This window comes from Thermobia domestica, chromosome 4 (genome assembly GCF_964235325.1).
Source record: "Thermobia domestica chromosome 4, izTheDome1.hap1.1, whole genome shotgun sequence".
Lineage (NCBI taxonomy): Eukaryota > Metazoa > Arthropoda > Insecta > Zygentoma > Lepismatidae > Thermobia > Thermobia domestica.
In genome coordinates, this window is record NC_137457.1 from 314,408,821 (window position 1) to 314,426,025 (window position 17,205).

Sequence of the window (17,205 nt, forward strand, 5' to 3'; positions counted from 1 at the left end):
ATAGAGAGATGATATTTTGCGAATTTTTGCGAGATAGAGAAGAAGGTGCGGATAGAAAGAGTTACTTTTACATGTAGGTACAGTCACAGTTATCCTTCCCGCTCCGTCTCTCCATTCTTTTTAAGTTCGTTTTGGCAATGCTCTTGGAGCATTCGCAACTGGTCTTAAATGTGAAATATGTTCATTAATCTTATTTTGTGTGGTTCTACTAGTTGGTCCTGTATATACACTACCACAAACTCAGTTTATTTTGTAAACTGCGGGCATCCTGTTGGTTCCCGGCCTTTTGCTGTTAGCAAATACATGACGTTTAACACCCGAAAACCAGGGTGAGCAATGTTGAATTCTCGTCGTGAAAGCTTAAAACAACGAATTTCATTGATTGTTATTTCCTAGTATTTTTTCCGTGTCGAGTATGGTTTACCAAAAACTCATTGGGCTGTGGTGGCTCAGTGGTAGAGCGTTCGCCTCTGTTACATGGGGTCCTTGGTTCGATCCCAGCTCGCGCCAAGTGACCTTTGTGGTAGACAAACACCGTATGCGTGGGTTTTCTAAGGGTTCTCCCGTTTCCTCCCACTTTCATCATTCCATCATATCATTCATTTCTCACCACCATCTCCTTTAGCCAAACGCTTCTTTCACATTGAGGCAGCTATTTGCCGTCGCCGCTAGCGGCAGTTTACCGCGTGAGAAGTGTACCCTTTCATATTACGCGGCGCTTTGCTGCGAATGAAAAATATGCGAGCAGGGTTGCTGTGCAACTAAAGAAACAAAGCCTTGTCGTGCCGTGGTGGTTGCAGTAGACAGACGCAAAAAGTGTCTTCTACTCGCCTTGTTAAGACAGACAGAAAGCCCCCCCCCCCCAAAAAAAAAAGTTAGGGACACATACGGGTTCACCCTTTTTTAGAGAACTGGTATCTTGAAGGAGATTTTTCTATACTGTTTCTACAACTGATAGACTTGAGCAAAATAGCGGCCAGGTTCTGGATATATAAAATACCATCCCGATATTCGCCTGTTGTGACTGGGAAAACCAAAATAAAGCCCTTTGAGGATAGTCGGTGGTTGAGATTTATCTCAGAAACCCAAGTCAACACTCAACTACTGAGCCCAAGGCTGGTCTGTAGGTATTATTATTATTATTATTATTATTATTATTATTATTATTATTATTATTATTATTATTATTATTATTATTATAGTATTTCGGGTTTATTTGTTTGTTTTAAACGTTCCGACTATTGACTCAAGTCTTTTTAAAACACTGCTCTAGTCCCTGAATTCAAGGAATTACACCCATAGAAGTGTTAAGATAGTTATAAGACGGTATACTTATCAAATATCACATCATGAATTCCCTCCTGCTTTGTGAAAGTACATTAAGGTATTATTACTAAAGACCAGATTACGACATTTTATGTAACAAATATATATATATATATATATATATATATATATATATATATATATATATATATATATAGCAAAATACTGTAAAATATATAGTATTGTTGAAATATTTTGATAGTATATATTTCAATTTTGCGGCACCATAAATTAATAGAATTACAAGCTCATTTGCCCAGCGCTACCAGCATATTTATCCCAATCTTCTATTACATAGAAAAAAAAAGTAATTTGTATTGATTTGGACTCTCTTTAATCAGCGACGTATGGATTTGACACTACGGCAGTATCGGTCGTTTTCGATTATTTTTACATGACATCTTTTCCCATATATTATATGTAACAAGTTTGGTTAAAAGCACTCCAGGTGACCTAGGCTAGAATATAAAAACATACACAAACACACTCCTCGCACACACATATATATATACGCAAAACACACACACATCCATTCATATTATCGCAACCACTCTCTACTGTTTCCTGGCAACACTTGCTCCCTCCCCCAACATCCAAGCGGCAGATCGCTGCCTATATGTAAAGAGCTCCATTGCTTGCAATGTCTCGCTTGGCTATACGCGGCAATCTGTTGCGCCGCTTTCTAGCAGGGAGAAGCGGCTGTTTTCCCTCGCCGCTTATATTTGCAGCGACCGCCGCGCATATATGAATAGTTCCATTGCTTGCAATGTGTTTCTACTCTGCGCGGCAATTCGCCGCCGCCGCGCGCGGCAGTTCGCCGCCAAATGAGAAAGGGTTGTCATAGGCATAATCGTTGGACGTAAAACTTAAAAGATTTTCAGAAACTCGTTTATTTATTTACTCTGTCTGTCCGGGTGTCCGTCCATCCAGAAGACAAATGATCTTAAGAACTAGTTGATAAATCACCATCAATTTTGTGCACGATATACAGAGTCCAGAGTTGTTGGCAATGATATTCAAACCGGAAGTGGTAAATTTCAATCTTTTCCGGTTTTAGCGTTAATCCTTGTAGAGCAAAAACGGTGATAGATAGCGAGAAGCGGAGTCCTGCAATCGGTTATGCGTCCTGAGAATACGTTTCATCTCCATCCTAAATTCTCTGCTAAAACCGACAGTGATAGAAACCCACTACAACCTTCTTTGTTTCGATATTGATCCACATAAAGCAAAAACAATAAGAGATAGTGAGAAGCGATTCTTTGAAATCAATGTAGCGTTTTAACCCTCTGTTGCAACCGGAAGTTGCAGAAATCAACCACAGTAAAAGCGGTAGTAGGTAGCGATCATCGGTTTTCTGCAATCAATTAAGCGTCCCGAGAATACACTCCATCTTCGCTTTCACATAACTAAAACCAGAAGTGGTAGAAATCTACTATCACTTCCGGTTTCAATTATAGAAAATATTAAGCCATACAAACCAAACTCCTTCACGTAGTGTACGCGTGAAACTATTTCTTGTTCATGTTATGTATTTTATTTAATTTCGTTTCATTGTTGTTCTTGCAAGTACAGCATGACCCAAAAAAACCTTTCACATTTGAAAGGATAATAAAAGAAAAAGGCTTGCAGAGAGAAACTTGTTTATTCAAAAGTATAGAATGGGTATGACAACAGTTTGTAATGACTATGGTTTGAAACTGACGTCTGGTAAGTGTTGTCCATTGCGAGTAATACACATTTCAAGGTGATGTCTGAAATCTATCGTTATCTGACGTGTTATGTCTTGTGGAATATCTGCTACTTCCGTTTGAATTATTCGCTTGAGCTCGGCAAGAGTATGGGGCCGATGTATGTAAATCTTAGCTTTAAACCCCTCCCCCCCAAAAAAAGAAAAAAATTTGGAGCCAGGTCTGTGAACGGGCTGCCAAGCAACATCCCCACTTAACGAGATCACTTTTTCAAAAAAAAAAAAAAAATCATCTAAGCACTCTGATATCCCAGCAATGTGCACTGTTCACCATCTTGTTGGAACCTAGGGGGTTCCGGACTACTTCCTAACTCAAGTTACATTTGTACACTTTTTCAATAAAACTATACTGGCTTACACAGAGGAATGATTGCTGTAACATGGAAATTTAATCTTAACACTTCATCTGTACTCTTTCTCTTATAAAAACAAACTAGTCCTATCGTTTTTTTTTTCCCTAAAAATATAGCTGTTTTTTTTTCAAGTGCAGAATAATACACGTTCAATACTACGTAAACGTAGTAGCTTACAGTGTTGGATCCCCCCTCCCCCTCCTAAAGCTTGAATCGCTTCAACAAAAGTTTCTGGGTGCGTACCTGTATGGAACCACACATCTTGGTTATCCAGTCCTAAGTTCTGAAGTCGAATCAAGAGGTGTTCAAGCATGCATACATACACACACACACACACATATATATATATATATATATATATATATATATATATATATATATATTAATGACGCTAAATTCGTTGTACAGTACAAAAGCAGAGGAGTGATTCCTGAGAGTAAAACAAACAAAAAAAAAAAAAAAAAGTTCCAATAAACATAGGGCGAAAACTCCATCATTTACGTGTTATAGGCTACCGAAAACATGAAAAAATGAATTTTAAAGGTTCATAACTCCAAAACTATGGGACCTACTGTAGTCGGGTCAAGATTTCACTTAGGAACTAGTATGTGCTCTATCCAAAAGTGCGTGTTTCAGAATCCTGAGGTGCTTCCACACCAATTTTAAATGAGGGAGTTTGACTACGGGCCTATGATATAAAGTGCTCTGCAACTACCTCCATAAAAATTGTTGCGTGAGTACCTTAGGATTCTAAAACATGTATTTTTGGATAGAGTACATACTAGTTCCTAAGTGAAGTCTTAACCCGACTACAGTAGCTCCCATAGTTTTGGAGCTATGAACCTTTAAAATTCATTTTTTCATGTTTTCGGCAGCCTATAACACGTAAACTATGGGGTTTTCGCCCTATGTTTATTGGGACTTTTTTGTTTGTTTTATTCTCAGGAATCACTCCTCTGCTTTTGTACAACGAATTTAGCGCCATACCGTATATATATACTATATATATATATATATATATATATATATATATAAACATTTAACAGAGTACTTAGTTTACGAACTATTTTCAATATCATTTTATATTTTTTAATAAACACATTTCTGTCTACAATACTTTTGGTTTTATTCGCCTTTCAAATGTGGGAGATTGTTTTGGGTCACCCTGTATCTACATATATGTATTGTTTATTATATCCATTTATGTTACGAAATCCAGTTTGGTTTTAAATATTGTAACGGTGTATGTTCCGTCCGTTACATTCTCTTTCGTATATTATCAATCTTCGCTCGTCGTATATAATTACTCTTCCTGGACGCTGTGTGGCAGTCCTTACAATGCAACCTATACGCTACGAAGAGGAGCAGGTAACGCTAGTAGGATGGAAGTGGACGGGGATGAACATTTTTGCAACATCATTTGTTAATGAAGAAGAAATATAAAATTATAAGATCGCTTTTTAGAATACTTTTAATGTCATTGTACATTTTAATTCTTAAAAAAAAAGATAACGAATACAAGTGCAGAAATTGAAAGAAAATATCCACCACTCAGGAGCTGCCAACGAGTCAGGCGCGAAACGTGCATGTGATGTCATCATGCTGTCATGGCGCCTCAACAAGTTATGGGAGCTTCATTACGACGCTGTAGTTTTTTGTGCAAATAGACTTACAAACGAAGGGGAAGTAAATGAAGAAATGATTTTAAGAGTAAGAACATTGATGGAGAAGTGAAAGAAGTTTTATTCATAATGCTATAGTGAAGAGTCATTGAAAAATCAACGAATTTTCTTGCCCTACGCACTTCATCGAGCTCCCCAACCTGTAACTCACTTTCAGTCTTCGTGCATCGAGTACCCTTCAATACAGAATGAAACCAACAATTCAGGTAATATATTTTTATTCCATAACAACGATATTCCCGGATGGCTAAAGTTTTTCCAGACTGGAAATGATTATTCATACTACGTGCTTACATGTGCAGCAAAATTGCGTCATGTTGGAATTTTGAATGTGGTTCCTTTCAGCCTAGCCGGAAGTTGGATTACTAACAATTAAAATTAGAGCTATTTCTACTAATAACGATTTCCCATTAGGATTTTTTTTAGAACTAACAACCACGTATATCATTTCGGATTAACACTTTTAAGAATCTTAGGTCGATTCAATATGTGAAGTGCATTGTTTGCATACTGCATAGCATAACGTTTTAATATGTACAATTCATTATTTGCGTATTGCATACCATAATGTCTTAATATGTAAAGTTGTTTCACGAAATAGCCATTTCTGCTTTCGAGATCCCTTCGTAGCCGTGTCACTTCCTGTAACTGTCATCTTGAAGTATAAATACGCTTAAAAAAAAAAAAAAAAAAAAAAATTGCTATCTGTTGCTGTTTTCGTTGTATGGCGGTAAACGTTGAAAGCGAAATGGCTAATTTTATTCATTTCCCGTTTGAGTAGGGCTTCAACGGAGAAACTGAAACATATTCTTGGCACGCTGAGTCGATTGTAAAAAGCCGCTTCTTGATATCATTTTACCGTTTTTGCTCTACGAAAATCAGTATTGAGACCAGAAGTGACAGTAAATTCGAACCACTTCCGGTTTTGATAAAGTGCTATGGATGGTTGTGATATTTGCCAAAGACGCTTCTCACTGTCTATTAGCGTGTTCGTTCTGTGGTGGTAAACGTTGAAACCAAAAATGGTTAATTTGAACCACTTCCGGTTCGAGTAAAGGATTTTTGGAGGAGATGGAACCTATTCTTGGGATGCTAAATAGATTGTTAAAAATGGCATCTCGATAGCACTTACCTGTCTTGCTCTACGCAAGTCAGTATTGAAACCGGAAGTAATACTAAATTTCAAACACTTCCGATTTCGTTAGTGTGTTGTGGATAGTCATGGTATGTTGTCTCGGAAAGCTGAATCGTTTATAGAACCCCCTTTTCGTTATCTGTTACCGTTTTCGTTCTATGGCGATAAATGTTGAAACCGGAAGTATTAGTAAATTCAGACTACTTCTTGTTTTGATAGAATGTTGTGGATAGTCATGATATGTTGTGTTTAAACACTAAATTGTTAGAAAAAAAACCTCGCCATTTGTTACCGTTTTCTTTCTGTGGCGATAAACGTCGAAACTGGAGATGGCTAACTTGAACCGCTTCCGGTTTGAATAGAAAGTTAATGAAGAGGATGCAACCCATCTTTGGAACGCTGAATCGATTGAAAAAAAAATTCTCGATATCTCTCACATTTTTGCGAAAAATCGACAGACAGACGGACGGGCGACGGACAAAGCCGTTCTATAAGACTTCGGATACTTATGCATATGCATAACGTATTTTGAAAGTCGAATAATATCCTTGTGTATTAACAGGAGCTTCTTGTATGCAATGCTGATATTTTTTAATATATATATTTTTTTGAATTAATCATAATGATTTAAGGATCTTGATAGATCATTGTCGCAAAAACAAAAGCTCTTGAGTTAATTTTATTCATAAAGACAACATCCGTAATTCTCTTGTAGTCTATCGTACCATGATATATAAAGTACGGGACAAAAATAAACGACCAGAAACGCCATTAAAACTAACGACGATTTTGGTCCTTTATTTTTGTCCTGTACTTTATGTCCGTTTGTACAGTCCGCAGCAAAAATCCTGCAACATGAGCATGTAAGTTTATTGTGAAACTACGCCTAACAGCGCAGCAGAATCAACATAACGTCTAAGTGGTATGAATCACGTCAGGAAACACCTCGGCATCCTCCCCTGCACACTTATTTTGGAGCAAAAGATTACGTCGTTTCACAGTCAACTTACATGCTCATGTTGCAGATGTTTTGCTGCTGACTGTACCTTTTCTCCGTAAGAACTTCTCCGTGGCTAAGCGGTTTGCGTACGCGCCTTTGGCGTGGGAGACCCGGGTTCGATTCCCGGCGGGAGCTCATGTGGTTCGGCTTCCATGTCAATCAGTAGGTCCCGTCTCATATAGCCTTGCTGCTGCAAGGAACGTTAAACTCAACATCAACTCAACTCAACTCAACTCTTCTCCGTAAACAAACGTTTTTTTCCCTCAAAGATATCTTAAAAAATTCCTTCCGTACGAGTAATGCGGCGATATTAGACATCTCAATTCAGAAACTATTATATTTAGTTGCCGCGTGAAATAATTTAGAATTAGTCAACTGTAAATAACTATGCCAAGCAAGATCATTTGGCACTGTAGGGATGCGCACGAGACGAGACGAGAATGAAGGCTTTTGCGTCTTGTCTCTTGTCGAATTTCCATACAGAACTAAAATAATACAGGTTAAAATGTACAAGGGTCGTTCATGGTTGACCGGGATTTTCGTACTAAATAATCGATCATGATGAAACCTGCGGATAACATAAAGTATTCTTTCTCGAGTAACTAGCGCCCGGCATGACGTATTTGGCGCATGCACAGCAGTTGCAGCGAACATGGTGGCAAGCAGTGTGTCCGTGGTTGTGGTGCAGCAGTGTGTAATCAAATTTCCTGTAAAGGATAAAGTTAAACCAGCTGAGATTTTCAGAAGTTTGCAAGCACAGTATGGTGAACAAACGATGTCACGGGCAAAAGTGTACGAATGGTTTGAATAGTTTCGCGAAGGACGGGAGCTAGTGACAAATGAAACGTATGGACACATTCGCCCGACTGCAGTCACACCAGTGAATATCTTACGTGTTGAGCAAATGATTCTTGAAAACCGGCGAGTAACAGTGCAGGATATTGCTGCCGAGGTGAATATCAGTGTCGGGAGTGTTCAGACAATCATTCACGACCACTTACGCTTCCGCAAAAGCTGTAAAAGGTGGGTTCCCCGCCACCTGACATTTGATGAAAAGTGGATACGCATGACAGTCTGTGAACAGCTTCTGAATCGGTTTAGAGCCGAAGGTGATGAATTGTTGCAATCCCCCAGTGATTATAATTTGTTTGCACCCCTTAAAGACCATTTGGGAGGGAAGAAATTCACGACAGATGAAGCACTGCGGAACGGTGTCCTTCAGTGGCTACGACAACAACCAAGTTCTTTCTTCGCCAAAGGAATCAGGCAGCTGCCACAACGATGGCAACGGTGCTTCGACGCGCACGGAGAATACTTTCAAAAGCTGACATAGTTTGGTGCTTCTTGTGCTATGTTTTCTTTGAAGAAATAAAAGTTCCGGTCAATCTTGAACGACGATAATAAAATACTAAAGTGCTGGGAATTTGCAATATTCTGATTGAGATGCAGCAAATGTCATTTATGATGCCAGCAATGAACAATCGAACAAGACGGACGCTGTACAGACAGATGACGAGTCAGTAATTTTGTACTTTTTTGAGCTCCTTGACTTTAAGGTCGATTATTTTTTATAGCGTATGGTTTTTTTATGCTTGAGTGCTCATCAGTCGCGCCCCTTTTTTCAAACTATTGCGAAAGTAAAAATTAATCCTATATTTTTTCTATGTAGTTACAGTTAGTGCTTAGAAAATGCCACTTACAAGTAAACCTTGCGAGGTCTAAATCGACTGTATTGACCAAACTTGGCAGTGAAGTGGGGAATATCAAGAAACGAGCTAGTGGTTATTGGCCACTGCTCCCGTCTTTATGGACAGAAGCACTTTAAATTTTGATTACGCTCGTTTTTTTTGATATTCCCTACTTCGCTGCCAAGTTTGGTCAATAAAGTCGTTTTCAATCTCACAAGGTTTACTTGTTAGTGGAATAGTTTGTACCGTCAATATGTTCCTTTTCCTAAAAAGATATGTCTTTAATTCAATTAACAATTTCATTGGCTTGGATGGCAAACTTAGCAAGTACGAAAACAATTACAAACATATTGGTTAATTCAGTAAGTAGTATCTTGTGTTCTCTAGAAAATTAAATAAAGAGATTACAATACAAAGTTCCTACTGGCCAGGAAAGTCGTGAAAATCAGGGAATCTCAGGGAAAACGGCTGGAAATTAGGGAAATTTTATAAAATATAGTTTTTCTAACATTAATTGTACACAAATTTCAGCTTAGCCAATCATTATAATACCTGTCCATAGGAAGTAAGCGAAATGTGCGTATGAGCAATTGATTACTGTTTGTCTCTATGGAATAAATGTTCTCATATATAAATATCCGCCCTTATTTATTCGTTATTTATATGTCAAGGTTATCCGACACCTGTCATGAAAGTCAGGGAATTTCTGCCAAAAGTCAGAGAAAGTCAGGGAGAAATCAGGGAAATAGATTTCTCCAGATCAGTAGGAATCCTGTAATATCATTCTTTTATTTCTGAACAACTTCGAAAGAAAATCAGAATGGAGCTCATAAGCACCTAAGCACCATATCTGGCGTGGACCTACACCTTAACGTGCAATCGGAACCACATAAGCTACTACCGAGAATCGAACGCGGTTCGTATGCTAACTACATCATAAGCACGAGGCAGCTAATGTTCACATTAAGACAATACTATACCAAGTGTATTAAGTGTATATTGTAACATAAAATTTAACGATACCTACTTGGGACAGAACAAGCATAGTCACTTCGAACTTATTTGCATAAAATGATCTCACACTAACGTCTTTGTAGCAGCCTGTGACTCGTGTATTTGAGCCTTATGTGCTTATCAGCCTTATTCTTATTTTTCTTTTACAAAATAGTCCAAAAATGAAAGAATAATATTGTAATATATTTGTGTAATTTTCTAGAGGACACAAAATACCACTTAGTAAATTTACCGATATTTCTGAGATGGTCTTCTCTTGGCTTAGTTTGCCTTCTAAACCAATAAAATCATACAACCTCTGTCCAGAAAATTCAGTGAATGACGTCATACTGCTCACGATCGTAAGAAAGCGCCACTGCCGTATCCCTCACTGGACATGTCAAGTACATGTCTGAACAAGTTCCCGAGCGGTGGAATGTGAAGAAGGTGCAATGTGAGAGATCCCGCATCAAGATAATATTCGTCGTGCTCTTCGACTCTGCGAGTGTTATCCATAAAGAGATACTCCCATAGGGCACCACGTAAAATGCCGCTACGTACGTGGAAATACTGAAATATCTGCTGCAACGGATCAAGCAGGTATACCCCCAGTACGCCAAGTAAGGCAATTGAACCCTGCTCTACGACAATAACCAGCCATACACTGCCTTTCTGGTGCAGCAGTTTGTGACCAACAGGGGAGAATTGTGTCATCTAATTACCCACCCAACTCCCAAACTTGTCTCCCCCGGCTTTTCTTGTCTCGCAAACTGAAATCAGCCCTGAAGGGCCAGAGGTTTTTGGATATTTCGAACATACAACGTAATGGTACCACCTTGCTGAAGGCATCCCTGAAGACGAGTACACCAGAAGCTTCCAGGACTTATACAGTCGTTCCCAGAAGTGCATTACCATCAACGGGGATTATTTCGAAACAGTAACTGCTGTTTCCGGTAAAACAACAAGTCATTCGAAATATGGACACATTCACCGAACTTTCTGGACTGAGGTTGTAGTCGAATTGAAGACTTATTCTTTCAGAATAGAAAACTTAACACAAGCTATAACACGAAGTGATATTTTCTATGTACTAAATAATCGCATAGAGAAATTTTCGATGTAATTTTTAACTTCGCTATATTTTCAAAAATGTGGAAAAGTAGGATTGTTACTGTTGAACAACCAAAACCTCGAAATTTCGCAAAACATACAATAAACTATTGGCCTCAAAGAAACAGAAAAATATTGCCTCGTCAAATGTCCGTTCACCGTCCGTCTTATTCAACTGTCAGTTGCGTCCACTAGAACTTGTGAGATTTGCTGTATGTTAATCAGAATGTTGCAGTTTTCTTACAATTTAAATTTTTATTTTGTACTTGTATTTTAACTCGTATTATTTACGTCTCGCCTGAAAATTCGAGACGAGAAGAGATAGGGAGACCATCAAGTCTCCTCGGCAATGCCGCGTTTCTTGAGAATTGCTACAGTTGCTAATTATTTTGTAATTTTGTTTTCAACAAAGCTCTTTAGACATGGTTATTTCTTATAGGCTAAGTTCAAATTATTTCAAGTGGCACTTCGTTAATAGAATTTTGGGACTAAGATGTCTAATATCGCTGCGTTATTCGTGTGGAAAGAATATGTGGAGTTTCAGTTGAGAAATCTTTGAGAAAGGAAAACTTTGCAGAAATAGGCAGCCACGTATAGATAAGTGTCACGATAGGGTAGAGTATAATCATTATCAAATATATTGACTTTACGTAGAACAAAATTCAGTCAGAAGTGTTTCTTCTTCTTCTCCATTATTATTATTATTATTATTATTATTATTATTATTATTATTATTATTATTATTATTATTATTATTATTATTATTATTATTAATATTATTATTATTATTATTATTCCATTATTGACAGGTCATTTGCCACAGCAGAGAAGATTTCATGCATCACGGTCTTCAGGTGACCTTTTCGTCTCCATGTACGAATTCTGTGTTTAAATACCGTTCATCAACTGTAGCGTCTCGTCATATCTCCCTTTTTTCTGCCACCATACTTTCTAGTACGTCCCACATGATTAAATCTTATGGTTAATTCGAAATAATTACAGAGCTCCTTCGTGGCTAAGCGGTTAGCATGCGCGCCTTTGGCGTGGGAGACCCGGGTTCGATTCCCGGCGGGAGCTCATGTGGTTCGGATTCCACGTTAATCAGTAGGGCCACGTCTCATATAGCCTCGCTGCTGAACGGGACGTAAAACTCAAAAATCAATCAATCGAAATAATTACAATATATATGAAAGAAAAATCAGTACGTATTTATTCACAAGGGCATCATTTATTAGTTTGAAGCTCTATTGGCTTGTGTAAAATTACGTTTCACTTCGAATCGAAGACTTTTACGCCAATGAAGAAACCACATTTTGTCATGGGATAATACATGCATTGAAGGGTATAGATTTCGTAACGTAGATTTATCAACATTTCAACTATTGACGAACGCTGATAGCTATTGTTTCACAGAAATAACATTTTCCCATGAAGCAAAGCATTTTTCGGTGTGTATCATCTGTTATCTCTTATCTATCATCTATTATTTTTCCTTATTTCTTAATTAATTTTATTTAAGAAAGCAACACTGCTTCTCGTGAAGATTCGAATCTTCGATCTTTTGATCTATCAGTTTAGTTTTTCCTTTTATTTTATTTTACCACTGGACTAAATGTCAGATTGCTATTAGGGATCATTTGCTGGCTTACGTAAGGAGACTGTTAAAGAAACTTGCTATTCACGTATTCCGATTGAAAATTTCTCCTGTTTTGCTTCATATATATGTAAATCAAAATCATTGTTTAGGAACAAATGTTGCAATGTTGCAGCTAATATTTATAACAATTCCACGACCACCCCCCGCAAAAAAGAAAATGATCTGAGAATATATTCCGTACGTGGGTCTAACGATAGCATTTCTCTTTGACGTGAAGTTTCAAGGTTCAGCGTTCAGGAGTACGAATTCCCTCTAACTTCCTTTTAGTAGTTTTAACAGTTGAAGAAAGTTACCCACATTTAAGTTTTTTCTTCTAATTTAATTATTTTATGTTATTATTTAACAAAAATATTAGAAATAAATGTGTCAGTACTGTTTGCCCAGTTGAAGCCTTCAAACATCTCGAATATGTAAAGAAACTAAGGTAGTTTTGATAAAACATCACTTACAGGGGACGCGACTATTTTTTCACATAGCGGTACAAGATGTGACACCCTGTACTACAACAGTGGAACCTATCTCACATGTTGCGGGACTAATTTGTCCTTCAAGTGCAAGCCGAAGGTCTTATGATGAGGTTTAGTGTCGGCAAGATGGAACAGCAGTCCATTTTCCAGTTACGTGTGAAAATATTTAAACTAAATGTTTTCTAACAGGTTAATTAGACGTAATGGCTCAGTGGTAGAGCGTTCATCTCTGGTGTGTGGAGTTCCTGGTTCGATCTCAGCTCGCGCCAAGTGGGCTTTGTGGTGGGCAAACACAGTATGCGTGAGCTTTCTCGGTGTTCCCCGTTTCCTCCCACTTTCTTCATTCCATTTCCTTTATTTCTCATTATCACCGTCTCCTTTAGCCTAGCTAGCATAACCGTGGGACGTAAAACTGAAAGATTTCATTTCATTTCATTAGACATGGTTTTCCTAGTTACCAGCACCTCAGGATTACCTCAGTTACCAGCACCAAGTCTCCCTGAATTCCCGATATTTCATTGTGTGATAATACATTGTGCGTTTACATGAAACAATAGGTTGCTAGTACGCTTTACTACAGAACCTAACAAACTGGCAGAAGCTATTTGGCATGCATTTTCCACGATCACTTCTGCAGTGCTCTATAGAATTTCAGAACATATGTACCTGGAGGTGTATTAATATTTGTTACGAAGATGATTATTTCCACGCAGACACTTTCTATTAAATTACTATTTCGCCCCTTATCACATTATATGCTTTGCTAACCCATAAACTTACAGATGGTAATCAGAAAAATGGAAACACCTGAACGAAATTGCAACTTACCAGATTAATATGGTGTCGGGCCACCTTTCGCCTTCAGAACAGCCTTGATGCGACGTGGGATGGAGGCATAGAGGTCGTGAATGGTAGCAAGTGGAATTTTACACCATTCCTCGTGCAGGGCATCGGCCAGCTCTGTGAGAGAGGATGGAGGTGGAAATCGTCGCCGGAGTCGTGTTTCCAAGACGGACCACAGATGTTCAATTATGTTGAGATCTTGGGATTGGGCGGGCCAGGGGAGGTGTTGAACTTCTTCCCGATGTTCCTCAAACCACGCTGCAACAACGCCAGCTGTGTGAATGGGTGCATTATCATCCTGGAAGATAGCGTCATTGTCCGGGAACAACATCCGGACCATAGTATGCAAGTGGTCTCCTAAAATTGCTACATAATCGTTGGCAGTGATTCGTCCGCTAAGTGTGACCACAGGACCCAATGAAAACCATGATATGGCGGCCCACAGCATCACCGAGCCGCCGCCATGTTTCACAGTTGGGCGGAGACACTGCAGATCATAAGCTTCTTTGGGCGTTCTCCACACATAAACACGGCCTGTGGTTGGGAATAGGGTGAAGGATGACTTATCCGACCATATCACACGTTTCCAGTCCTCAACGGTCCAAGTTGCATGGTCGCGGCACCATTTGCGGCGTGCGAAAGCGTTATGGTCCCTGATGAGCGGTTTGGCCCGTGCAACACGACCCCGTAAGTTCATGTCATGTAATTCGCGGCGGACTGTGATTGTCGAAACAGGGTGGGGAAGGTGCTGATTGAGTTCCTCCGTTACTTGCTCCGCAGTGGCACGACGGTTCTGCGTGACAATGCGCTTTAGTACCCAGCGTGACCTGTCACTCATGATTTTCTTCCGCCCACTGTTCCGCTTCCCCGATGTGGTTTTCCCGTGTATTGTGTAGGCCATCATCACCTTCGACATTGTCCCACGCGACACACCTAACACAGTAGCCACTGCCGTCACACTCACTCCACATAACCGCGCACCAACAATTTGCCCTCTTTGAAAATCTGAGAGGCCTCGCATTTTACATTACCTCCGTCTGCTGCAGCCACTGGACACTGCTGTTCCACTGCGCTTGACGTAGTATGGAGACCAACCTAACACACCACCACCAGCGGTCCGGCGCTGCGGGCGCCACGACACCACTGCCAACACATACATCTGACGTGTTGCCAACTACAGGTGTTTCCATTTTTCTGATCACCATCTGTACTTCATCGCAAGATAGGTAAATACATAGAAGGTGTAACGAGACTTTTGGATACCTTTGTTTTGTCAGTAACTATATAATTTCCTGTTTTTATTTTTTTAAATAGATATCAAACAGGACCTGAAATTACTTGAAGATATTCTGGAAGCATTGTTCATTTCCATGAAAGAAGAAGAAGGGAGCGTGAATGCGATTGGCTGCTTATATCAGTTTTATTTTCAACCGTTGAAACAGTTTCTCATCCCGCTTTTCAGGTGAGGTAATTTTTTTTACGACTATTTTGTTTGTTTCTTTAATAACCACAATATATTTCTGTGTAACGAAAAATCTTAAAAGTCGTACAGAGTTGTACGGGACTGCTTTTTCGCCAGTTTGAAAGAAAGAAAGCAGGCTAGAGTATAGAGCTATGTAACGTGATCTATCTTGTAAACAGTGAAGTATATTCTAAGCTAGATAAAATAACAGGGAAAGTAGAAGAGTTAGTAATAAATACAGAAACGTTAATAATACATAAATAAATAAATAACAATAAAGGTTAATATTTACTAATTTTTAAAATTAACTTACCAGCTGAACCTGCGCTCTCTACACAACGGATAATTCACATATGAGCATAAATGTCCTTGTTATTTTTCACATCTGTACATGTCCCTTTACAGACACAAGGGAAAGACATCTTGATAAAAATCGCCAAGGTGTATCATAAAGGGGAGATTTTTCTATTACTTTTATCAATATTTCGCACCGTTTGCAAGATTTGAGCGCACTTTCGGTTGGAGTTTCTAATTCATGTATGATTGTTCTTTTCTTTCTTCTTGAATGCAATATGTAATAAGCAAATACATTACATACACAATTAATTATACTGTCAGTGATATGTGGTGTTTATTGGGCAAAACACTTCAAACAATAAAAATTCATCTTGTATTAGAGAAATTGTTATTCTTCATTTTTCATTATCATTTGGTCATGAAGCAAACGCCTAAGAGATATACAACCCCTGTATAGAACTGTGTGGTGTTGGAATGTATAACTCGTAGGATATATTTTACTTTTTCAAAATTTTAACGCTTCCAGTGTACCCCTAAAAGTGTAATAAAGAAATAACGTCAATGTTTTTTAAATATTCAATTAGAACTGGAGACTCTACACAAAATTTAGAATCGACCAGTGAAAAACGGCACGTTTCTAGCACTTACGGTTTTCAAGATTTCATTGTCAAAATGATTGGATACAAACATATAAAGTTTTCTTTGGAGACAAACATAAACTTAGCATTTTAATATATAGATTTCTTTTTTTTTAACCCTCCGAAGGTGGCAGCCATAGTTGAGTAATAAAATGGTAGTGTCAAACATTTTCTTTTTCAGCGGTGCTCTAAACATTGTTTCTTGTACCATTTGTTCAACATCATACGAGGTGTGATCGAAAAGTATGGTGAATAATTTTATTAAAAGCAAAGTAATAAGCTTACATGGAATTGGATTTAATCTCCTTCGAAGTACTGTCCTTGGCTAGCAATGTACTTATCCCAACGTTGAATCCATGACTGGAAGCATTTCTGGAAGGTTTCTTTTGGAAGGGCCTTCACTTGATCTGTCGTGGCCCTCCCTCTCGATGCCAGGAATGGTGTCAAAACATTTTCCTTGAAACACGGTTTTAAATTTTGGGAAGAGCCGGAAGTCACATGGTACTAAATCTGGTGAACAAGGCGGATGTAGACAGACAGGAACACTTTTTTCCGGTCAAAAATTCGCGGATCAAAAGCAAGGTGTTGCACGGCGCGTTTTCGTTTTGAAGAAGGAAGCCATTCGCCCATTTAATTGGCGCTTAAAACGCTTTTGCGGACCCATACGAGATGTTTAGTTCTTCGAAAAGCTCTCTGATAGTCATTTGTCTGTTTGAACAAATCATTTGTGCCGCTTTTTGCACGTTTTCATTTGTTTTTGAAGTCGAAGGTCGTCTCGAGCGTTGCTCGTTTTCAACCGACTCTTTG

General features: G+C 38.6%; 1 protein-coding gene across 1 annotated transcript in view; it reads left to right on the plus strand.

Moving 5' to 3' along the window:
- Window positions 1–17,205, plus strand: part of LOC145684334 (VPS9 domain-containing protein 1-like) — an 86,328-nt gene that overhangs the window by 60,511 nt on the left and 8,612 nt on the right. The window contains exon 7 of the mRNA XM_081756537.1: window positions 15,316–15,463. Coding sequence (XP_081612663.1) covers window positions 15,316–15,463 — 148 coding nt within the window. The remainder of the gene's footprint in view (window positions 1–15,315; window positions 15,464–17,205) is intronic.